This window comes from Rhincodon typus, chromosome 2 (assembly GCF_021869965.1).
Source record: "Rhincodon typus isolate 14 chromosome 2, sRhiTyp1.1, whole genome shotgun sequence".
NCBI classification, from domain to species: domain Eukaryota; kingdom Metazoa; phylum Chordata; class Chondrichthyes; order Orectolobiformes; family Rhincodontidae; genus Rhincodon; species Rhincodon typus.
The window spans coordinates 71,615,586-71,642,152 of record NC_063333.1 but is presented as its reverse complement, the minus strand read 5'-3'; the positions used below and the strand labels follow the sequence as shown (position 1 = coordinate 71,642,152).

Genomic DNA, 26,567 nt, shown 5'->3' with positions numbered 1-26,567 from the left:
AGACTTTCCACATCAAGCAGATGTTCACCTGCACATCTGCTAATGTGGTATACTGCATCAGCTGTTCCCGTTGTGGCCTCCTCTACATCGGGGAAACCAAGCGGAGGCTTGGGGACCGCTTAGCAGAACACCTACGCTCGGTTCGCACTAAACAACTGCACCTCCCAGTCGCAAACCATTTCAACTCCCCATCCCATTCCGCAGACGACATGTCCATCCTGGGCCTCCTGCAGTGCCACAACGATGCTACCCGAAGGTTGCAGGAACAGCAACTCATATTCCGCTTGGGAACCCTGCAGTCCAATGGTATCAATGTGGACTTCACAAGCTTCAAAATCTCCCCTCCCCCTACCGCATCCCAAAACCAGCCCAGCTTGTCCCCGCCTCCCTAACCCATCCTTCCTCCCACCTATCCCCTCCTCCCACCTCAAGCCCCAACCCCATCTCCTATCTACTAACCTCATCCCGCCCCCTTGACCTGTCCGTCTTCCCTGGACTGACCTACCTCCCCACCTACACTCACCTTTACTGGCTCCATCCCCGCCTCTTTGACCGGTCTGTCTCCTCTCCACCTATCTTCTCCTCTATCCATCTTCTATCCGCCTCCCCCTCTCTCCCTATTTATTTCAGATCCCCCTTCCCCTCCTCCATTTCTGAAGAAGGGTCTAGTCGCGAAACGTCAGCCTTCCTGCTCCTCTGATGCTGCTTGGCCTGCTGTGTTCATCCAGCTCTACACCTTGTTATCTATGGTGCATGGCATGCTTGCCTTTATCAGTCGGAGAACGGAGTACAATAGTCAGAATGTCATGTTGCAGCTTTATAAGACTTTGGTTAGGCCATACTTAACAGTATTACATTCAATTCTGGTCGCCACATTATAGGAAAGATGTGGAGGCTTTGGAGGTTTACCAGGATGCTGCTTGGATTAGAGGGTATTAGTTAAAAGGAGAGGCTAGAAGACGTCAAGTTTTCTTCTCTGAAGCAGCAGAGGCTGAGTGGAGACTTTAAAGAAGTCTATAAAATTATGAGATGCATAGATGCTATTGACAGTCAGAATCTTTTTCCCAGATCTGAAATATCTAATACTAGGAGGCATGCATTTAAGGTGAGAGGGGTAAGTTCAGAGGAGATGCGAGGGGCAAGTTTTTTTTTTTACACAAAGAGTGGTAGGATTCTGGAATGCACTGCCAGGTGTGGTGGCAGAGGCAGATAAGATAGGGGCATGTAAGGGACTTTTAGATAAGCACATAAATATGCAAGGAATGGAAGGCTTTGTATCAAGGTCAGGCAGAATGTATTAGTTTAATTTGGTGTTTTATTCAGCACTACATCATGTGCCGAAGGGCCCGTTCATGTGCTGTCCTTTTCTATGTTCTATGTAATTGAGTGAGCAAAACTGGTGGAGAGGATGCACTGGAGAAGCACAAGGTCATTCATTTTTGCAAAACAAATAATTTGGATGACCAAGTACACAAATGACATAATGCAAATGCAGAGGGGAGACAGGGAAATTTTCTGCCAAACATAATTTGACACATTCTCTATTCATCGGTCTTGCTCAAAATCTATCAAATTACTCAAATGCTGAGTGAATGATCTATGTTGGCCTCCTCCTGAGGTCCCCAGCATCAAGATGCCAGTCTTCAGCAAATTTGATCCACTCGACATGACATCAAGGAGGATTTGAGACACTGGATGCTGCAAAAGCATACTCTTGATCATCAGTTCAGTGATGGAAGCTCTCATCAACACATTAACAGTACTATCAAGGAGCACTTGCTTAGAAATAATCTGCTTGCTGAGATTCAGTTTGAGTTCCACAAGGGCCACTGAGCTCCTTACCACTTTACAGCTTTGGTTCAAACATGGACAAAGCAGCCAAATTCCAGGGGTGAGGTGAGGTGAGGTGAGGTGAGAGTGACTCCTCTTTCCTCAAGGCTACATTTGACTAAGTGTGGCAGCAAGAAGATTTAAGTATATCAGATCTTCCTACCTTTAGTTGAGCCATTTCACAAGAGCAAGGCAATGACCATCTCTGCCAAGAGAGAATGCTACCATTGTCCTTCAAGGCAGTGTTGACTGGCACTTGCAACTGTGGGCAACAGTGCTTGTGTACTTATCCAGAAATGCACATCATGTAAAATTTATGTATGGCTTCATATGCAAAGCTTATATGGCTCATGCACAGAGAAGAAACGCAGTTTTGAAACATGATTCAGTGATGGAAAATGAGGGTGGTAGGAGCAGGCAATAAGGACACAGGCCGCTCTGTCCTCACCTTGGACTAGTTTAAATACACATACGCAAATTTAAGTAGCACACAGCATGCATGTGCTGGCGTCAGCAAACACATCCAACAATTAGTGATATTTTCAAAGCTGTATCACCCATTGTCAACATTATCAACCAGCAATATGAATACAGTGGCCACAACAGCAGGTAAGAGGCATGGAATCCTGTAGTGAGTAACTCACCTTCTGACTCCCCAGAGCCTGTCCGCCATGTACAAGGCAAAGTTCAGAGTGTAATGCAATATTCTCCACTTACCAGGATGGGTGCAACTTCAACAGTCTCAAGGCGCTCAACACCATCAAGACCTAAGCAGCCTGCTTAATTGGCACCACATCCACAAACATTCAGTCCCTCCACTGTTGACATAGCAGTAGTAGCATTTAAAATATTACATTTTTGAAAATTACCAAGGTTCTTTAGATAATGCTGTCCAAATCCAAACCAACTACCATCTTGAAGGACAAGGGCAGCAGATATGCCAGAAGCTGCAAGTTCCCAGTGCAGCCACTCACCATCCTGACTTGGAAATATATCATTGTTCCTTCACAAACTTTCTCCCAACAATCTTGTGAGGCCACCAATAGCAAAAGGGCTGAGGGACATCACAGAGGTTGGTTCATATATGGAATGAGCCGCTAGTGGAAGTGGTACATGCAGGCACAGTTACAACATTTAAAAGACATTTGAACAGGTACATGAATAAGAATGTTTAGAGAGATATTGGCCAAACATAGGCAAAGGGAGGCAATGGCCTAGTGGTATTATCGCTGGATTGTTAATCCAGAGATCCAGGTAATACTCTGGGGACCTGGGTTTGATTCCGACCATGGCAAATGGTAGAATCTGAATTCAACAAAAATCTGGAAATAACAGTGTAAGGATGACCAGAAATCCATTGACGATTATGGGAAAAACGCATCTGGTTCACTAATGCCCTTTAGAGAAGGAAACTGCCATCCTTACTTGGTCCAGCTACATGTGACTCCAGAGCCACAGCAATATGGTTAACTCTTAACTGCCCTCTGAGCAATTAGGGGCATGCAACAAATGCTGGTCTAGCCAATGATGCCCACATACCATGAATGAATAAAAAAAGAAAAATAGGCCTAATTAATTTGGGAAACCTGGTTGGCGTCAACAAGTTGGAGCAAAGGGTCTGTTTCTGTGCTGTATGATCCTGTGATCATAGAAAGTATTCAATGCCCTTCTCAACTCTGCCAGCATAGGTGCTACCACCTTCTCTGATACCTCGCACTCACACGACCTCTGGTACTGTTGGATAGCCTAGTTGACTGGACAGCTGGTTTGCGATGCAGAGTGATGGTATCAATGTAGGTTCAATTCCCATAACAGCTGAGGTCACCATGAAAGTTCTGCCTTCTCAATTTCATCCTTCACTTGAGGCAAGGCAATCCTCAGGTAAACTCATCACCAGTCATCTCTCTGATGAGAGCAGCCCCATGGTCCTCTGGGACTATGGTGAATTTACCTGCACCTCTCACCAAGTCTTATGCTCCACCACTCTCAATACTGCTGCAAGATCATTCCCTACTGACCCTTACCCACCCAACCCATGAAGCTATTAACCCTACATGCCCTCTGTGCTGCCTGTTCACCTGCTTGGAACATTTCTCCACCTGCATTAGTAACTATCCCATCAACTTGTGCCTCCTTTAATAACCTGCCTCCCTCTCGTTCCAGGAAGGTCAGAAAGGTGCTGCTCATCATTCTACTCTTCACTCATATTGGGGAAAGTATCCTGATTCTGGCTGCCCCAAGAAGAGCCTGAACTGATCTTGGAGGCTACTCTTGACTTATTGTGCCAGAATCCCAGAGTAAAGGCTATCTCCTACTTACATAAAGGTGTGTTGACAACTACAACGAGCTTCCTGGTTTTGAATCTAAATAGAACACAGATATTATTAATTTGAGCTTGGTATCTCTAGCTGACTGCAGAAAAAGGCAAAGCAATGCAAGGCAGGGATGTGATGATCATCCAAGTAGGCTCACTGATCCCAGAGATGTAGCCTGGTCCAGTTCATGAATTAGGTGTGTGTTCGAGTGCACAATGTCCTTGCTGCATCATTAGAATGGCAGCTGCTGGTGCAGCCTGAGGTTCAGTGCTGAAGTACAGAAACATCCTGTAAGTGGATTGGACACGTGCTTGAGGGTTCTCAGAGTCAGGCAGATGTTGGATGCCAATATCCGTAGTTATTAGGGTATGCGTTGCCAGTGGCCTTGGAGCATTCCTCAACAGGTACTTTGTTTGATGTGTTTTGTAAGACCATAACCCACTTAATGTTGCAAGTGGGGCTTTTAACAAGGCATTTAACAAGTGTTAGTCAGGAAATCCCTGCTGCCTAGTGAACCTCACCACGAGAAAAATGTAAAAAATGTGGCATAATGATCTCGATGTGAAGATGATTCTCATTGAACATCTCGCCCGATTCTGCTACACATCTCACAATAGCCCACATAACTCAGATGTCTATAAGATTCCGTCCAATATTTCTCCATCCTTCTTCTCTAAACATAACACATAAATGAAGATTTTTGGTGAAATCAAACTTGTGAACAGGATGTTCCTCCTCATCGACCTATTAGACTTTTTTTCTTTCTGTAACCTCAGCTTTTTTTTGTAAACAGCAAGGTCAGCGTATAGGGGACTTCAGCAGAGTGAGATGAAGGCTGAGTATTATTGGGGGAAAAGAATTGCTAACATCCTAAAGAGTCTGGTGTGGTGTTGTGTTTTGTGCGAGAGAAATCATGTCTCAGAAACGTGATTGAGCTTTTTGAGGAAGTAACGAAGAAGACTGATGAACGAAGAACGGTAGACATTGTTCACTCAAACTTTGATAAAGCATTTGACAAGGTTCCACATGGTAGACTAATTAGTAAAGTGAGATCACATGTGATTTAGCATGAGCTTGCCAATTGGATACGAAATTGGCATAACGACCAGAGACAAGAGAGTGGGGGTTGTTTTTCAGACTGGAGGTCTATGACCAGCAGTGCTCCACAGGGATCGGTGCTGGGTTCTCTTTAGTTTGTCAATATGTGAATGATTTATTTGAGAATATAGAAGGTATGGTTGCAGATGACACCAAAATTGGTGGTACAGTGGACAGTGAAGAAGGTTATCTAAAATTACAAAGAAATCTTGATCAATTGGGTCAATGGGCTGAAGAGTGGCAGATGGAGTTTAATTTGGATTAATGCGACATACTGCGTTTTGCTAAAACAAACAAGGGCAAGATTTATACAATTAAAAGTAGGGCCTTGGATGGTGGTGTAGAACAGAGAGACCTAGGGGTTCAGGTACATAAGTCTTTGAAGTTTGCATCACATATAGACAGGGTGGCTAAGGAGGCATTTAGCACACTTGCCTTCATTGCTCAGACCTTTGAGTGTAGGAGTTGAGACGTCATGTTGAGGTTGTCCAGGATGTTGGTGAGGCCCCTTCTGCAGAACTGTATGCAGTTCTGGTTGCCCTGTTATAGGACGAACATTGTTAAGCTGGAGAGGGTTCAGAAGAGGTTTACCAGGATGTTGCCAAGAATGGAGGGTTTGAGTTATAAAGGAGAGGCTGGATAAGCTGGGATTTCTTTCACTGGAGCATAGGAGGTTGAGGGGTGACTTTACAGGGGTTTACAAAATCATGAGTGAGAGAGATAAGGTGAATGGTAGGTGTCTTTTCCCTATGTTGGGGGATTTCAAGACTAGGGAGCATATTTTTAAGGTGAGAGGAGAAAGTTTAAAAAGATATGTGGAGTAAGTTTTTTTTTTACACAAAGAGTGGTTTGTGTGTGGAATGAACCTCCAGACAAAGTGGTGGATGCAGGAACAGTTACATTTAAAAGTCTTTGGATAAACACATGAATAAGAAATGTTTGAAGGGATATGGGCCAAATGCAGGCAGATAGGACTAGTTTGGGATTATGGTCGGAATGAAGTGGTTGGACCAAAGGGTCTGTTTCCATGCTGTATGACTCTAAGTTAGAGAATTCTGAAAATTCAGAAGAACGTAGATGATGCTAACAAAGACAAACTCATGTGTGGTTTAAGATGTGGAATAATCCAAAAGAGAACACTGATAAAAGAGACCTAGATTTGAAAAAAACACTAGAAATAGCAATTTCAATGGAACTAGTAACCAAGAAAGCTCAACAGCTAAACACAGGCATAAGAGTTCACAAAATGGTAGCTGAGATCACCAATGCAGAGTTAAAAGTATGATCAGTGTTGAAAAATAGGTTTTGCAGCAGCCAATTGTTGGTATAAACAAGCTGAGGCAAAAAAAAAAGGTGCACTGAACGGGCATGGTGCTGGGAGGAAGAAACATGAACAACATCGAGGAAAACTACAGAAAATGAACAGTAGTATGAAAACCTACACGGTACACAAAGGACATGAAAACAACCAGGCTCTCAGTCCAAAGAGGAGCTATTATTAAATGTACTCGCCATTGCTGGTGAAACCAATGATACTGGTCACTCCTTTACTGAATAGCAAACCAGTAAGAATGGTGATGGACACTGGAGCTGTAGTTTCATTTGATTGTTGAAAGGGTGTACCAGAAGCAGCTGAGTCATACTGCAGTGCAACCCTCAAAAAGTGTACTAAGAAAGTATGAAGGCAAAGTCGCACCTTTAAGGGAATGTATCAATGTTCTGAGGAAGGGTCACCGGACCCGAAACGTTAACTCTGTTTTCTCCTTCACAGATGCTGTCAGGCCTGCTGAGCTTTTTCAGCAACTTTGTCTTTGTTCCTGATTTACAGCATCCGCAGTTCTTTTGGTATCAATGTGAATGTTTGGTCATACTGAGTCTGAAGATTTATCCTTACACGTTATCAAAGGAAATTTTCCAGCTTTGCTGGAAAGAAAGTGATTGGAGAAAATCAAAACTCAACTGGGTTGAAATAAGTCACCTGTCAGATTCTGAGATTGATTTACCTCCATTTTAAAGAAACGTGCCATTATTTTCAATGGGGACCTGGGAAACACGGGAAAGATCCCTTTCAAGCTGAAAATGAAGAGTGAGAATCAAGCAAAATGTTGCAAGGCTAGACCAGTGCCTGAAATCGGACCAAAGGTCTATCTAAAATAGAGAGGCTGGTCAAAATGGACATCCTTGAACCAATAATAGAATCATAGAATTTTACAGTACAAAGGAGGCTATTCACCCATTGTGTCTGTTATGGCTTGCTAATGAACTACCAATGCTGTCAGCTGGATTTATTGGAGATTATGATCCATATTGAAAGTGAGATACAGATATATTTACAGTTTACAGATGACTGTTAAAGAAAGTTTTGGGTTTAAATAAAAACCAATACTCTCCGCATTGAAATCATACGAAGTTCTCTGGAAGAATTCAATTTCAGAATGACACATACTCAGAAATATACTTGCAACTCTTTAGCGCCAGATGTTTTGCAAGCCAAAGAAATTAGCCTAGATTTTGCAGTCAGCAACAACTCAACAGTGCATACCACTGACCTTGGAGAACCATTTAATTTTTGCGACATAAATTGGATCTTTTCTGATGTTATTTGAATTTGGCGGCTAGTCAAGATCTCCAGCAACAGTGACATTATCCTTCAGGATTAGTAACAAAACATGTTGACAGATTTTCAGAGACCGAATCAGAAAGTAAAATCCACTGATTATCCTTCACTTTTTACAAGTCTTACAGGAAGTAAAATAAAGATCGGGACATTTGCAGCAAAAACTAAATGATCATAAATGCAATTTTTAAAGATTTTCTTAAAAAGGTGGAATAATGATAAAGCCAAAAAATTACATTCCAAGGATACAAAATTAGTTTTCCAAAGCAAGAGAGGTTGTTGAGAATTAGTTTTGATGTAGGAGAACACTGTTTAAATCTAGCTACAACTCATCAAAAAGACATAACTTCTCAGAAGTATTCAATGGTGACATTACAGTGCAAAAGTGGAAATTCTTATTAGCTCAATGGCTTCAAATTGATTTCCATCTTAAGAGTTCAAAAATGAAACCAATGGAGAAGCTAAGAATCATTGACAACAACTTCTCAATTTCCAGGGTTAAATGTGCAAGATCAGATTCCCAAAAATGCTGTTAGTTTCACAGGAATAATAACAAAGGACACAAATTATAGCTTTGTTACCATTATGACTGCAAAGTCCGTACCATAGGAAAAACAACAACGTAAAAAAATGATAATGGCCTCATAATTTCCATTTGACAATTTCATAACATCTGAATCATGCATGGAAATTTTGAATAAACTGATAATCAAGTGTCTTCCACTTGTTTTATGCCAGCACCTCTCAATGCACAGAACTACCTTAATCATTTTCACTGCACTCAAGAGTAATATCCATTGAAACCTCACTTAATTTAACTCAGATTCCTCTGTCCCAAAATGAAAGTTCTGTGAAGGTGAATTTATGTACTCATGTAATTTCAGAGCAGATGTAAATTTATACTCAACATTGAATGTGCCATATGACTCTATGTAACTACTTCCAGCATTTCAGCTTATTGTTTCTTTTTTCTTACTGAAAATCATCATAGAATCCCTACAGTGTGGAAGCAGTCCACGTGGCCCATCAAGTCCACACCTACCCTCTGTACAGCATCCCATGCAGATGCATCCCCTATCCTATCTCTGTATCTCTGCATTTCCCATGACTAATCCACCTAGCCTGCACATCTTTGAACTGTGGGAAGAAAACACAGCACCCAGAGGAAACCCACGCAGACAAGGGGAGAATGTGCAAACTCCATACAGATAGTTGCCTGAGGTGGGAATGAACCCAGGTCCTTAGCGCTGTGAGGCATCAGTGCTAACGATTGAGCCATTGTGTCGCCCCTATGACAGTAATTTTCTACATCTTTGACTAAACTTTAATATTATCAGAATCTTACATGAAAAAGAGAAATGGTTTCATTATTAGATTTTCTTAAATGTACTTTAAGATCTAAAAATAATAGTTTTATAGCTTCAACCTTTAACTTTCACAATATCAATAAGATAAAGGCAACAGTGTACATTTCTTGACTTCTGAATGTGGATTGCATTTTGTTTCACAACAGTTGTTACATGGCTGCATATTTTGAGGCTCCTGAGAAACCTTGGTTTAAGTTGCTTTTGGGAGGACCAGTGTTTGTTATTTATTCATGGGATGTGGGGCATTGCTGGCTAGGCTAGCATATTTTTCCATTCTTAGTTGCTCAGAGGGCAGTTAAAAATCAACCAGGTTGCTGTGGGTTCAGAATCACCAAACTCGACAAGGATGGCAAATTTCCTTTCCTCAAGGACATTGGTGAACGAGACTTTATTATGATAATTGGCAGTGGTTAGATGCTCACAAAAAGGAAACATCTTTAAATTCCAAATTTTACTGAATTTAAATTCCACCATTTGTCACGGTAGACTTTGAACTCATATCCCCAGATCATTAGCCTTGGGTTCTGAATGATTGATCAAATGGCATTATCATGATACCACCTCTGTCAGTTAAAACAGATGTAGGTATGTTGACTGCAGAAATTCTGGGTCAATACATTCTTTAATCATAATTTTGATTTCGAGAGTACAGGGAGAAGTAGATTTTCTTCAGATTTTTATTTGTTTATACACAAGATAGTCAGTATAATTTGCAGGCTCAGATCTTTGAGTATAGGAGTTGGGACGTCATGTTGAGATTATATAGGACGTTGATGAGGCCTCTCCTGGAGTACTGTGTGTAGTTCTGGTCGTCCTGTTACAGGAAGAATATTATTAAACTGGAGAGGGTTTAGAAAAGATTTATCAGGATGTTGCCAAGAATGCAGGGTTTGAGTTATAAAAAAAGGTTGGATAGGCTGGGACATTTTTCATTGAAGTATCAGGGTTGAGGGGTGACTTTATAGAGGTTTATAAAATCATGAGGGGCATAGGTAGGGTGAATAGCAAAGGTCTTTTCCTTAAGATAGGGGGTGCTAGGAGAAAGGTTTAAAAAGGACATGAGGGGCATTTTTTTTGCAACAAGGAGTGGTTAGTATGTAGAATGAACTGCTAGAGGAAGTGGTGGATGCAGGTACAGTTACAATGTTTAAAAGCCATTTGGATAAGTACGTGAATAGGAAAGGTTTGGAAGGGTATGGGCCAAACACAGGCAGCAGGGCTAGTTTAGTTTGGGAACAAGGTCAACGTGGACTGGTTGGATCGAAGGGTCTGTTTCAATGCTGTATAACTCTATATGACTCTATAATAATAACCCAATCCACCAGATCAATTAATTACAAATCAACTTTAATTTTCACAGTTCAAGCAATGGAAATGTATATTTGTGCTCATCACAAATGTTTCCATCTAATATTGCGCAATCATGTCTTGATTTCTACTTAAAAAGATTAATAAATTCATCACCTTGCATTACAGATTTAAAAAAAACCAGTAAATTACCTTATATCTCTGTTTCTCTGGGCTTAGGCTCTCAGAAGATGGTTCTGTTGAGCTGCTCGGGGATGGCATATTACTGGAAGAATTGTATCCTCTGGCACTTTCTCCAAACCAGGATAAAAGTACACATGGTGAGACGGAGGAAGATGTTTCTCCTATTGAAATGGTACTTGTCAAGCTATCCAGGGTATCCTTGGAGATCCTGCTTATAAAATCACAAAAACTTATGAATGCAGGCATCCATTATTATTGATAAATTTCAATGTATCATCAAAAGTGTTTCCTCTCCGATTAGTACACTGTCCCACTTTTTAGCTACAGCTAATAGGTTTCCATACTGCAGACTATTTCCCAACATTTAGATATGTTGGGTGCCAAGTCATCGGGGTTGCTTAAGAATCAGCCAAGATAATAGTCGCTTTAAGATATTTAGATCTGCAGGTACTTGATCATTCCATCATTTTTGATTGGTTTTGTTAATAATTTTGCAACTGGTACCCAAATTTTCACAAAGCAACTAATTTTTCAGCATTTTCCATATCCCTCAGCACGACTGCTCAACCAATAGGTTTTCCAGAGCAGTTCCCTACTGGATACATCTAAACATAAAGATCAATAAACATTAGCTCATCCAAATCTTTGCCGGCCAGGTCAAACTGCTTAGAGTTACTCTGTGTGCCTATTCACTGAGATTCTTGCATCTGAAAACACAAATAACAATACCTCACTTTGACAAGCAGCGGATGCAGACAGTTTTCATTCTAAAGGAAGCTGTGGCATTAGACCCAATGACACTAAGTGAATGCTGAACTAACCATAACATTGAACTGTTCATATTAGTACTTGGAAAATACAGTTTTTTTTATTTAGTTCAGTCTGCAACTTTGACAGCTTCATGTCATTAGTGATGGGAAGCATCATGGAATAGCTCTATTATAACTAATGGGAGCAGGGAATCCAGGTTAGCTGCAGGATCCCAGATAGTGTCACTGCTATTTGGGGTTGGAGATCTCTCAGCCAGTAGTGTGATTTCACAGGATCTATGACTTGAGACCAATACGCAGGTCGGTCTAGATATTCTTAATCAACCTGTTCAGGCATGTTATGACATATGTCTACGGCAGGTGGAGCTTGAACATGGACTTTCTGGCCCAGAGAATTTACATTATCACTTTATTGTATATGTTCAAACCAACCTATTAAGAGATGTTATTACACACCTATGGAGCAGCTGGCACTTGAACCTTGGCCTCTTAGCTCAGAGATAGGGGCACTACTATTGCACCACAAGAGCCCTTCTCAGATTGATTTATGTCGTTACTATGTTTATTACAATCAAGCAGCACCTAAATACCAAATTAAAACTGAATGAGCTGCGGATGATGTAAAAGAGATATAAAAACAGAAGTTGCTGATAAAGCTCAGCATCTGTCGAGAAATCAGAGTTAACATTTCAGGTTGAGTAATTCTTCCTGCGTTCTGAGGAAGGGTGACTGGACTCAAAATGTTAACTCTGATTTCTTACCAAAGATGCTACCAGATCTGCTGAGCTTTTCCAGCAATTTCTGTTTTACCACCTAAATACTTCCCATCAGTGATAACATGAATTACAAGTAAAAGGGAAATGGGGGAAACCTAATTTTGCATGCTTCTCAGTGGCTGAGCATGTCAAAATACTGAGACATATTTAATGAGTACATAGTTTTATTTTAAAAATAAAAATACTTTGAACAGACATGTTCACTTAAACTTTTCTTCCCTATTATTGTTAATCCAGGGGCAGTCAATGAAAAGTACCATTAGAGAAACAGCTTTTTGATTACCAGAATTTATTTGAAGAAGTATTCCTTCTGAAAACATAAATGACATTGAAAAAGTAACTATAAGAGTATGTCAATGGAGCAGTAAATACCATGAATAAAGTTCAACATCGCAAAGAAATAAAGTTATACTAGATAAGAGAAAGCTACTGAAAACAGCCTCACTTGTCAGTTGGGTAGATCACAGAACTGGGTGTGACTGATTTCAGTTCTGAAGAAGAGTCGTACCAGACACGAAATGTTAGCTCTTTTTGTCTTTCTGCAGCTAAATTTCTCCAATATCATATTTTCTTCCCCTTTATCCTGACATTTTCCTTTGAGCTATAATAACTCAAACAAGGATTTAGGAGGAAAGAACTCAAGCAAGGAATTAGTATGGCTAAAAGGGATCATGAAATGTCTTTGGAAAACAGGTTTAAGGAGTAACCCAAGGTGTTTTATACACATATAAGGAACAAGAGCGTAGTTAGGGATAGGGTAGGTCCACTCAAGGACAAAGGAGGGATTTTATGCCTGGAGTCGGAGGAAGTGGGTGAGATCCTTAACGAATACTTTGTGTAATTACCCACAAAGGAGGAGGCCTGGGTGAATGGTGAGTCTTAGGAGGGGTAAGTTAATATTCTGGGGCATGTCAACATTAAAATGGATGAGGTTTTGGGTGTTTTGAAAAGCATTAAAGATAGACAAGTCCCCAGGACCTGAAAGGGATCTATCACAGAATACAGAGGAAGGTGAAGAAGGAAGTTGCTGGGGCCCTGTACAAAATCTTTATATCCTCTTCAGTCACAGGGGAGATCCCAGAGGATTGGAGAACGGTTAGTTCCAGGAGAGGTCCCAGAGGACTGGAGAATGGTCAACATTGTTCCTTTGTTTAAGGAGGACAACAGGGATAATCTGGGAAATTACTGGCAAGTATGCCTTATGTCAGTGGTAGGGAAATTGTTGGAGAAGATTCTTGGGGAAGGATTTACTCAGATTTGGAAAAATATGAACTTATCAGTGATTGGCAGCATGGCATTCTGCAAATAAGCTCATATCTGACAAAAACCGAAAGAACTGCAGATGCTGTAAATCAGGAACAAAAACAGAAGTTGCTGGAAAAGCTCAGCAGGTCCTCAGTTCTAAGGAAGGATCCCCGGATCTGAAATGTTAACTCTGATTTCTCTTCACAGATGCTGCCAGACCTGCTGTGCTTTTCCACCAATTTCTGTTTTTGTTCATATCTGACAAACTTGACTGAGTTTTTTGAGGAAGTGACAAAGGATGATTGATGAGGGCAGTGCAGTAGTGGATAAGAAAGTATATGGCATGCGTGCCTTCATCAATCGGGGCATACAATATAGAAATTGGCAAGTCATGGCACAGGTCTATAGAACCTTAATGAGGCCACATTTGGAATACTGTGTATAGTTCTGATCGCCACAGTACCAGAAGAATGTGGAGGCTTTGGGAAGGGTTACAGAAACTGTTTACCAAGATGTTGCCTGGTTTGGAGGGTATTAGCTATGAGAAGAGATTGGCCAAACTTGGTTTGCTTTGAAAGTTGAAGGATGTGGGGCGACCTGATAGAAGTTTACAAAATTATGAGAGGCATGGAAAGAATGGATACTCAGAGTCATTTTCCTAATGTACAAATGTGAATTACTAGGAGACATAGGTTTAAGGTAAAAGGGGGTAAGTTTAAAGAAGATGTGAAAGGCACATTTTTTTTTTAAACACAGAAGGTGGTAAGTGCTTGGAATGCACTGCCAGAGGTGGGGTGAAGGCAGATACAATAGCAACATATAAGAGGCACCTGGGAAGATTTGTGAATCGGCAGAAAATAGAGAAAATAATGAATAATCATTGCAGCATCATCACATTACCTAAACATACCATAGCCATCTAATCTGTATAGAGCAGAACATAGAGCAGCCTTAATCTCGGAGCATGGGTCAGAAAACTGTACATGGTGGTCAATGTACCCAGTTCATGACACGTCCGGTTCTCCAGCATTAGTTTTAATTAAAATAATTTACAAATTCCATGAACATGGTGAGCAAACATTCACATAATGAAAACAAAATATTGCGGATGCTGGAATGTTTAGATAGTGTGATAATACAAGAATGATTGTTTATTATTTTCTGGATGTCAAAGATCAGGAGATATTGATGACGGTTAAATTTCCAGATACCTTAAATCACAACACAAAATCCAGTCAAGAATGTTGTTACAGTGATGATAATCACCTATAGGATGTTTAGTAGGTGAAAAATATGTATTTTGGCTATTCCCAAAAGTGTTGTAGTTCAAAAGAATTATATCAGGAATGAGTAATTAACCAACAGTAAGGAAGAAAAATATAAGCAAACTGTCTGTCCTGAACAGAAGTGGGAACTTTACAACTGATCTACATGGACAGTGCTACTGTTTGACCAAATGTAATTTCCTTTTTGAATAAGATAAAAACTTGGAAGATGAACATTTACAAATCTTTGGTAGACTGGAATGACCCCAAACTGTGTGGAGGTTCTTTGTGGCCACAGCAATTCTCATCCTCTTTAAATTGCTGCCTAAAAAAGCTTGTTACATGAACAAATAAGAAAAGGAGTCATTTGTGAACCATATTGTGGCAAACCTGCTTCCTGATGATAGTCTATTGGATTCTTTCTCTTTGTCCTTTTGTTTATTCCCTTTATAAGATGCTGTTTGCAATTGAATGCTACAATAAATTCAAAATAAATCAGTTATTAATACTGGTTTTAAGAATAACAGAAGCTGAAATTTCATGCTGTACAATTAATTAATTAATTTTGCAAAATTATAGTTACATGCAAAAAGCCTGATTTTTAATATATGTTAATGCTAAAATTGAAAAGTGAGAAAAAAGATGAAATAGGGATCTGAATTAGTTCTTAACTAGAGTAGAGATTGCATTATACAAAAGGTCTTTGTAAATTACTCTTGATCCATGCTACCTTATGATTGCCTAAAGGAGTAAGAATGGAATTTTCTCGGGTATTTCAATCATTATTCCCAACCCATTCACTTACTCTCAGGAAACTGTGTGGCTGAGGAACTTCCACAATGTGTTCAGGCGATGTGGGCTTTGTTGGTTGGGCCATAATTTACTGCCCAACTCTAATAGCACTGGAAAAGTTTGTAGTGAGCTGTATTCTTGAATGGCTGCAGTCCATTTGTTGCAGATTTGTATATTCATGGATGCATGTTGTGTGTGTGTTTTGGGGGGTGGGGCAAGATTCTGGTGAATGGGAGTGCAAAAGATACAAGAAATGCTGCTATGATGTTCTAGCCATAATTTTGGACCAGCTGATCTGTTGCTTGATGTCTATTTAATGTGTTTGCGTTATGCATAACTGAAATTCCTGCAGATATCAGATCCCAAACTATTTGATTATTTGGTTTTCGTACTTTCCCTCCTTACTATCTCTGCCTGATATGATATCTGCAAAGCTGGTCTATTGATCTGGCCAATTCAAAAGTCTACTGGACTTGCATTAGACAAGGTACCTGACTATAAGCTTAATGGATAAAGAGTCTCCTTTTATTCAGATACTTTTGAACAACATACAAGTCCCCTTCCTATACAGCAGTTCTGCCTTCATCATTCATAGAAGATTATTCCTTGCTGGTCCCTGTTGCTGTGGCTAGATGTTCATACTGAGTGAACAGTGTTGCATCTCAACCCTTAATATTTTTCTCCCCACCCTGCAAAAGAACCAAGCAACTTATTCACATCCCCATTCACAAACAATACCTTTCTTCCCATTATAAAATCAACAAACATTGGTTTACATCCGATAGCCTGGGAGAATTCTGGAATTTGCTTACTGGCACCACTGACCTTTATTGCCACCTCTTGGGAAACTTCTCTATATTCAAGAATTTATTACCTCAGTCACTGATTATAATTTTTGTCTTTGCATCTCTCATTCAATGAGAAGCTTTACACTCCCTGATAAAAGCCCTACTCAGTAATATTTCACCCACTTCTCCACCTAGGTTTGCCGATTTTGATTTGTAAAAACATTGTCTAATTCACTCTATTCTATTCCTCTACATACAAATACCATTCCCTCACTCACCCCTAAAGGACTTTCCACAATTGATTAGGAAATTGTCCTTAGGAAATAACTACATTGGAACATCCCCACCCTTTAATTTCTAAACTTCTTGCAACTTCACCTGCAGCATCAATATTTACCCAACTTTCTCTGATTCCCATCTGTCCCCTCAACATCTCCTCACTCCCCATCTGCTAATATAGCCTCTCTTCTCTTTCCCATTACTCTCTCCAGCTGGCTTCTTTTCATCCACCATCCTTCACACCGTCTGATCTTCTGTGCCTCTGCTATCTGAATCTTGTTAACCTCTACCCTGAATCTCATTCTTGATCTTGCCTCTCATAGACTAATCTTTAAATAAGGTGAAAGTGTAAGTACACATTACTAATTAGTCATCTATTACATACGATGGCTGATTTTCCTTTCTGCTGAAGTAAATAGAAGAGGAAATCACAATTTATAAAGTTATGAAAGTATAGTGGGTGGTTAATTCATTACTGCAACTTTTACACCATCGACCAAAGTTAAAATTTGCAGCCTTGTGTACAAATCCACAGGAAATCAGGATTTAATTACGTCACTCAATTTTGTGATGCTGTGAATGTTTTGAATAAGCCAGTTTAGAATTTTGTTTTTGAACTATGTTAATTAAAAACAAATAATTTGCAGTTGACAGCTTCAGATTAAGTTTAACATACTATACTGAGGGATTATAAATAACTTACCCAAAGTCAACAAACTTTTGTTTTGTGTTCTCTTTTTGATTCATAGGAAGACTGACTTTTGTTGGTGAAGAAATACCTCTGTTGTCATCTGAAATTAACAGTATTATTTTAGACATGTTACAGTAAATAGTTCTCTCTTTAGAAAAGGACTGTTTTGTTAACACACCAACAAAACAGAACACATTCTACTCATTCAAACTTGGGCATTTTAATTATAAGACTCTACCATCTTTAGCTGTCATTTGATCTCGTCACAATTTGAACACTAGTGTCCAAAAAGAAAACATTCTTGTCAAAAATGGGCTACACGGAATTGCTGCCATTTATAGCTTTTGAAAAATATATCTTAAAACAAGCACATTCACATCAGATAGCTTTAAAATCTACTTATTTAAATTACTGTTACTAACTTTATAAGGTGGATAGAAAAGGAGTGCATTATTGCACTATTGACAATTCAGCATTTTTCAAACAGCTGTAACAGCTACTATTACAATAACAATAATTATATTACAAAGCACAGACTAGATAATCACTGAAATTGAGAACAATATCTTCTTATACCTTCAGGTTTTCTCATTTTGCCTTGGTTATCCATATGATGCAAGAAAGACAATGTAGCATTGTGACAAGGATTTGATGGCAATGAAGTTGTGGTTCCTCCTACAGAATCCTCTGAAAGTCGCTCTGATGATGTCAAACCTCGTTGGTTATGTTCTCCCAGAGCTTGATTTTCGACTGTAGTATCAAATGAGAAGACTGCATTGCTGGCTACTGGAGATAATGAAGAGGCTCCAGAATCAGATGCTGGTGAACAAGTCCTCAAGGATGCTGGCAGGGGGGATCTGGAAATGTGCGTGGGACTTCCATAGCTATCTAAAGGCTTTTATTTCAAATAGGGGAGAAACATAGAGTGCATGTGAGTTTCTGAATAGCATACAAATGACAATTCAAATTGTATTGGTTTTAGAGAAACTTCTTCGGTCAATTGAACCACTTTTTGGTTATATTTTTAAAATCTTACTAACACCTGTTCTGTACACATCCAAAGTGCTGTCAGCATACCCGAAAATTTTTGATCATACCATTGTACAACAATGCACAAGAGTGAGACGGAGAAAGAACAGCCTTGGAATGTGGCTCTGGCAGGCACAATCAGCCAAGTTGTTTTCCCCCATTTATGGAGTTATACCTGCACCTGTTTTAATGTCAGTTATGATATTTCAGCATAGGCAAATAAACTCCACAGGAATTTTAAGGCAAAATCAGCAAAGTAATCCAAATTTTAACATAATTACGTGCAGGAACTTCAGGACCATGAACTGGTTATGTGTTTAGATTTTTCAGCAATTTTGTACTGGTCTTAAAATTTGAGCTTAAAGCATTAAAACAGTACAATGTGTGCAACCGTTAATACTTCAGTCAAAATATAATGATACTTGATGCCACCTCAAAACAAAAGTTGTATATTATGTTCCAGATTTATCCATACTAGATGAATCCCAAATGTGAATTTGGAGACTGAATTTTGTCTATTTTCACAAACACTTAAATTTGGACTTTGAAGATAAATTAATATTCCTACTTCCCTTGGCATATTTGATACCTAATATTCATTTTACTTAAGTTATGTGCACATGGGCACCTGCAGGTCTTTATTAAGAAAAGCAAACATAAAAGAGTCAGCAATTTGGTCATAGTCACAAGAAGTTAACTAAATTATTTTTAAACAGCAAAGCCAGTGAATTTCTCCCACTTATAAAATGACTCATTAGTAATAATGATGCCAGTAAATTTCATAACATTCTTGAGGAAATAACTGAATAGTAAAAATGCAGAAAATATTGTGCATTTGGGTTTTGCACATAGCAATGCTTAAAATAGGACATTGTTTACAAATTAGAATTAGTGATGTTGTGTAGACAGAACTCTGGTTAAAGGTCAGAAAGTGGACAGCAGTGATCAATGCTTGTTTTTCAAACTAGAGAAATATAAACATTTGTCTCTGCAGTTTCAATTTTGGGACCATTGCTGTTAGTAATTGGGTATGAGTGCATAATGTAAATAAATCAAAATTTACAGACATCATAAAAACTGGGTTTGTGGTTAACATGAAAATGATAAACCTTTCAGGAAGACATAAACAAGTTAACAGATTGGGTACGTGTGTACTAGACAGGTAACGGATTATGATCTTTGAGACAACAATAAATAGAGATTATGTTAAACAATCAAATTTCAAAATGAGTTATTCAAATTCAGGCTGAAATTTCCCATTATCAATGAAAATGCAATTTTGAGTAAAATACAAGGCATTCGGCCAAGCCACAGTTCTCATGCAATCACCTGCCTTTCACCTTAACTATGCATCTAGGCTTTATGGTGTCCTTCTTATGGGATCACCGTCACAAGTGGAAATGCTTGCCGCTGGCAGAAATTTGTGGAGTTTAAAGCATTATGGTCATATGTCGCACATAACTTCAGATGCTGCAAGCTAGGAACTGTCCTTCACACTTTGGTTTTTGAGTGCCTACATTAAATAGGAAGTTAACTCCTGGTTCATCGACGACATGCTGTTATTTGGGATGGTGAAGGACAGTGCTGTATCCTATTAACTGATAAAGGGAGTTACACCACCAACCAGGCCAGCCTGAACTGAGAAAACACTCCAAGTCAGACCAGTGGTACATGTAAAATGCTATGCACAGCAGTGAAGAAAGAAAGTCAATGATTCTTTGTACTCCACAAGGGTAAGTGTCCCTATTTTCTCTCAGCTACTCACACTCACAAGACCACCATTTACTATGCCACTGTACATGCCTCTCACCTCTCATTGACTACCGTTCTCACTATTAAATGCATCATGTTCTCACCCACCTCATCCTCCCAGAGTACTAAACATTCCTACCCTCTGGGCTTCCAACTCACTTTGAGGACACCTCACCACCTCTCCTGCTGCTGCTCTACCACTAACTGCCCTTCCATCCACATCCATTCTATACAATGTCTCTCTTTCATTGCAGGAAAAAAATGGCTTAAACTGGGCCAGAGGAGCCAAGACTGGCATTGAGTTTTGTAACTTGCTCCTCCTCCTGTACATTTAAAGGCCCATATTATGGAATATGCAGTGGATGATAACAATGTGAGAGACTCTTCCAAGACCGTTTGCAGCGTTTGACCTGACAGATGCAAGGTATTGAAACTATATCTTCATAAGCTTGTTTGATGTTGATCCTAATGAGTAAATGGTTTCGATTATAGCCCCATGGTGGTGTCTGTGGGTCTTGTAAAGGGGTAAGTAGCCAGCTTATCAAGTGATATGACTTGATTCCTGGAATTCACCCATTCTATTTGGATAGGTGAGAGAGAAATGAAGATCTGCATGGCCCTGGAGAGCTGGAGGTTGAAGGAATCATGACAGCTGCTTAGGAGTTTTAGAAGGAAGCTGAGAAAAAGTCTTTTCACCCAGGTGATGATGATGATGATGCTGGTGGTGGTACAGGAAAGGGGAGGGGGTGTCCCTGGAATGCAATGCCTGGTAGGGTATTCAAGGCGGCTAACCTCATAACCTTCAAAAAGTACTTGGTTGAACACTTGAAGTGTCATAACATTGAGGGCTTTTAGGTCTAGTGCCTGAAATAAGGAACAGTGTAAGTCATAGAGTATTTTTGGCGGTATAGTCGATGGGTTGAAAGGCTTCTTCTAAACAGTTCTTTTGATTTTGATTTGATTTGTTATTGTCACATGTACCAAGACACAGTGAAAAGTATTGATTTGCATGCTATCCAGACAAATCATACCTTACGTAAGTATATCAGGGTAATGGAACAGAATGCTGTTCAAGATTTTAAGAAAGCAAGTATACACATCTAGGAACCACTTGCTGTGGCCACAAACCAACAAATGTTGAGTGAATGGAAAAATTTCCTGTTGGTGAAGGTCATTAGCCAATCTCTGGGTGCTTTGATGGCCAAAACTATGCAATTGATGATGCCCTGCACCTAGGGGCATCACAGATTTATACAGCACAGAAACAGACCCTTTGGTCTAATTCTAATGATAAAGGCGAAACTTGCCTTTTTAACTGTGAGGCCCTACAGCCAAGAAGATAACATCATTAACCTGTGAGATTTAGCTGCATGTATTAATTTGCAAGATCCACAGCTGATCCTTGGAAGAACACACAGGTTAGGAAAATCAAAGATACAGTGTTCTTGTGGCTACTGGCAGGGCATAATGAATAATTCCTTGTGATGAGGTCTTCAATACATCTTCCTTGAGAGTTGTTGTCTCCTGTAGTGATGATTCTCCCATATTTAACATAACTCCATCTCTGTTGGTTGATTTGAGGCAGTGGGTATGTCCTCTGTTGCCTCTGTTGTCGTTGTCCTTGCCATTGTACTTTTCCTGCAGGATTCTGCTTCTCCTGTACAGAATTCCCTCCTCTTGGTCACTGGATTCAACAATTCAGAGTGGTGTTCCCATTACCAGCAACTGCACATTTTGTGCTCACCAGGCTCCCTATCCTATCTGGAAGCCTTATTTCCTATTCTTTAGTCCCCATGATGCCAGGAGAATTACAACCTCTTGCATTGTCTGTGCTCATAAACACTCTTCCTGGAAGCCAAGCACGCCGCTTAGCGCATGTAGGCCTCTCTAAGCCATGCACCCTTTTTTCATGCCCATCATCCCTGCTGTGTGGTTGCTTCCACGCATATAGTCTTCCTCTATCTCAGTACACAACTTGCAAGTTTCCCTAAAAACCTGATTGCCCCAGCTGACCCATTGTCTCTGCCTGCTCCTGTCCCACCAACTCTTCTCCGCTTTCCTTTACTCTGTTTTATCCCTCCTGGTCCAGGAACTCCTCACCTATGTCCGGGACACCACCCACGCCCTCCACTTCCTCCAAGGCTTCCAATCCCTGGGCCCCAACAGCTCATCTTCACTATGGACATCCAATCCCTGTAGTGTCCACCACCCAAATGGCCTAAAAGCCCTCCGCTTCTTCCTCTCCTCTCCTGCAGGCCCAACTAGTACCCCTTCAATGACATCCTCATCCGCTTAACTGAACTTGTCCTTACCCTGAACGACTTCTCCTTTAACTCCTCCCACTTCCTACAGACTAAGGGTTGGCCATGGGCACCTGCATGGGCCCAAGCAATGTCTGTCTCTTTGCAGGATACGTGGAACAGTCCATTTTCCACTGTTACATGGCACTATACCCCACCTCTTCCCCCGTTACATTGATGACTGTATCGGCGCTACCTTGCGTTCCCACGAGGAGCTTGAACAGTTCATCAACTTTACTAACACCTTTCACCACAACTTCAAATTCACCTGACCATCTCCAATACCTCTCTCTCCTTCCTGGACGTATCCATTTCCATCTCCGGTAACCACCTCAAAACTGACATCTATTTCAAGCCCACCAACTTCCACAGCTACCTGGACTATACCGCCTCTCACACCCACTCCTGCAAGAATGCGATCTCCTACTCCCAATTCCTCTGGCGCATCTGCTCCCAAGATGGAGTTTTCCACTCCCACACATCCCGGATGTCCTCTTACTTCAAAGACCACAACTTCCCCGTTCTGGTGATCAAAAATGCCCTCAACCACATCTCTTGCATTTCCCGTACTTCTGCCCTCAAAACCCTCCCCCCAACAAAAATAAAGACAGAATCCCCCTTGTCCTCATATCACCCCACCAACCTCCGCATCCAGCTTATCATTCCCCGCCACTTCCGCCACCTAAAATTCGATCCCACAACCAAAGAGATATTTCCCTCCCCACCCCTATCTGCCTTTAATAGGGATTGCTCACTCTGTGACTCCCTCGTCTGCTCCACATTCCCCACTAATCCCACCATACCCAGCACCTTTCCCTGCAACCACAAGAAGTGCTACACCTGCTCCTACACCTCCCTCCTCACTTCCATTCAAGGCCCAAAACAAATCTTTCATATCAGACAGGGGTTCACATGCACATCCGTCAACTTGGTCTACTGTATCCGCTGCTCCCGATGTGGCCTTCTGTACATTGGTGAGGCCAAGCATAGACTCGGAAACAGTTTTGTAGAGCATCTGCGCTCTGTACGCAATAAACGACAACACCTTCCGGTCGCCAACCATTTTAACTCCCCCTCCCACTCCCTGGGTGATATGTCCATCCTGAGCCTCCTCCAGTGTCACAATGACACCACCCACAAACTGGAGGAGCAACACCTCATATTCCGCCTCGGGACCCTACAGCCCGATGGCCTATATATGGAATTCATCACTTATAAAATCTCCCCATCCCTGGTCTCATCCCATGTCCAACCCTCCCTCTCATCCCTGCCTCCTTGACCTGACACAATCTGTCCATCTTCTCTCCCACCTATCTGCCCGACCCATCCTACTGGCCAATTCCCACCATTCCCTACCTGCACTCACCTGTCAATATCCCACCTACCTTCCCCAGTCCCACCCCTCCTCTCTCTATTTATTTCCCAGCTCCCTTCCCCCTCCCCATTTCTGAAGAAGGGACTCAACCTGAAACATCAACTTTCCTGCTCCTCTGATCCTGCCTGGCCTGCTGTGTTCCTCCAGCTCCATACTGTGTTATCTCTGACTCCAGCATCTGCATTTCTTGCTATCTATTCCCTAAAATTCAAACTGTCTCCTGTGAGCTCTTGACAAGCTTGCCAACTAAAACCTTTAAAGAAAGGCATAAAGGGCTGGAGAAGCTCAGAAGGTCTAGTAGCAACTGTAAAAAGAAAAGACAGCTAAAGTTTCGAGTTCAATATGAGGTGGAAATGTGATGAGTTATATGCTGCTACATTTTAGGTAACTTGGAAGATGGGTAAGAGTGCCAGGTGTGTGGGTGAGGTGGAAGGATGTCAGTTGGATAAGAGAGTAGGGTATCAACTGGGTTGATAAGGTGGCCAAATGGGTGAAACGGGAAGATGTTAAGTTGATGAAGGGATAGGATGGATTATGGTTAGGAGTTTGAGCATGTTTAATCCCTTTAACCTTTTTCTGGATAAATATGTGTGAGTTAGAACCCTCCAATGTCTATGGCATTGGTTCAGATTTGGGGACTTGATCAAAAGATTCCAGATGAAGGATAATTGCCATCAGAAGTTTAAATTTCTCAGTTTCTCTTGGCAGTTACTGAATCTGGACATCTAAGGGGTCCTGAAGCACAAATGTCAGGGTACCTGAGATCTGAAGATCTGGTCCTCTGTTTCTCTCTCCAGAGATATTGGGAGATCTTGAGTTTTTCTATCACTTGCTGTTTCTTGTGTTCTGTGTATATTTTTCTATATCTCTGGAAGGTAGTTGTGCAGTGGTAACATTTGGGCTAGCCATCCAGAGGTTCAGTCTAATACTGTGGGAACACAGCACCTGGTGGAACTTGAATTCAATTAATAAAACTCTAGTTCTTGTAATGGCATCATGAAACGACTGTCAATTGTCGTAAAATTCCATTTGGTTCACAAATGTAATTTAGGGAAGGAAAAATGCTATCCTTATGAGTAAAGCCTACATATGACTCCAGGCTCACTGTAATGTGAGTGACACTTAAATGTCAGTAATTTCAAAGGCAATTGAAGATCTGCAACAAATGCTGGCCTTGCCAGTTATACCCACATCCCATGAAAAAATACATAATATAAATTTGCTTGTCTATCTCTTATTTTACAAGAAGGGTTTGAACCTGAAACACTGAATACCTGCCTTCTCTAGAGATATTGCTTTGTTTGCTGTGTGTTTCCATTTCCTTTTTTTGTTAAGTTGCAGGAGCTTCAAAGGATAACTTCAAAATTACAGTACATGGTTTTCATAAAGTAAAGCAGGAAAGAAATTTTTGATTTGATTTATTACTGTCATGTGTACCAAGATAAAGTGAAAAGTGTTGTCTTATGTGCTTTATAGGCAGATTGTATTATATGAGTGCATCAGTGTAACAGAGCAGAGTGCAGGATACAATGTTACAGCTGCCGAGAAGGTGCAGAGAGAGATCAACGTTAGCATCAAAGAGGTCCATTCAAAAGTCTGATAACAGTGGGGAAGAAGCTGTTCTTGAATCCCTTCGTACATGTATACAAACTTTTATATCTTCTGCCCAACGTAAGAGGGTAGAAGAGAGTACAACTGGGGTGGGAGGGGTCTTTGATTATATTGGTTGCTTTCCTGATGCAGCAGGAAATATAGATGAAGTCAATGGATGGGCGGTTGGTTTGCGTGATGGACTGGGCTGTATTCACAACTCTCTGTATTTTCTTTTAGACTTGGGAAAAGCAACTGTCATACCAGGCTGTGATGCATCTGGCTAGGATGCTTTCTACGGTGTGTTTATAAGAATCTGTAAAAGTCTTTATGGACATGCCAAATTTCCTTAGCCTCCTGAGGATGTAGAGGCGTTGCTATGCTTTCTTGACTACAGTGCCAACGTGGGTAAACCAGTTCACATTGCTGGCGATCGTCACTCCCAGGAACATGATGCTCTCAACCATCTCCACCTCAGCATCATTGTTAGATAGGGGCGTGGCCACCACTCCACTTCCTGAAGTCAATGACCAACTCCTTTCTTTTGCTGACATTGATGGAGAGGTTGTTGTTTTTACACCATGCTGTTAAACACTCCATCTCCTTCCTGTAATCAGTTTCATCGTGGTTTGAAATCACACCTACAACAGTGGTGTCATCAGCAAACTCGAAAATGGAGTTGCTGTGGAATTTGGCCACATAGTCATGTGTGTGTATAAGGAGTACATTAGGGGCCTGAGTATGCACCCTTGTGAAGCATCGGTGTTGAGGAATATCATGAAGGTGGTGTTGTCACCTATCCTTACTGACTGTGGTCTACTGGTCAGGAAGTCAAGAATCCAGTTACAGAGGGGGGAGTACAGACCTAGGTCCTGGAGTTTAGAGATTAAATGGTCTGGAATTATGGTGTTGAAGGCAGAGCTGGAGTCAATAAGTAGGAGCCTGACATAGGTATCCTTGTTGTCCAGATGTTCCAGGCATAAGCATAGGGTCAGGGAGATGGTGTCTGCCGTGGACTTGTTGCACTGTTAGATGAACTGCAATTGGGAGGCTGGAGTTGATGTGTGCCATTACTCTCAAAGCACCTCATAATGATGGATGTCAGAGCCACTGGGCAGTAGTCACTGAGGCACGCTGCATGATTTTTCTTTGGAACTTTCTTTGGGATGATGGTGGTCTTCTTGAAGCAGGTGGGGA

General features: G+C 40.9%; 1 protein-coding gene across 3 annotated transcripts in view; it reads right to left on the bottom strand.

The window, feature by feature from the left end:
* The window catches only part of ppp1r9a (protein phosphatase 1, regulatory subunit 9A), a 265,269-nt gene that overhangs the window by 50,255 nt on the left and 188,447 nt on the right, over window positions 1–26,567 (bottom strand). For all 3 annotated transcript variants that reach the window (XM_048610696.1, XM_048610710.1, XM_048610703.1), the window contains 4 exons: window positions 17,901–18,219; window positions 17,337–17,424; window positions 15,165–15,248; window positions 10,728–10,926 (listed from right to left, as the gene is read on the bottom strand). In XM_048610696.1, coding sequence (XP_048466653.1) covers window positions 10,728–10,926; window positions 15,165–15,248; window positions 17,337–17,424; window positions 17,901–18,219 — 690 coding nt within the window. The remainder of the gene's footprint in view (window positions 1–10,727; window positions 10,927–15,164; window positions 15,249–17,336; window positions 17,425–17,900; window positions 18,220–26,567) is intronic.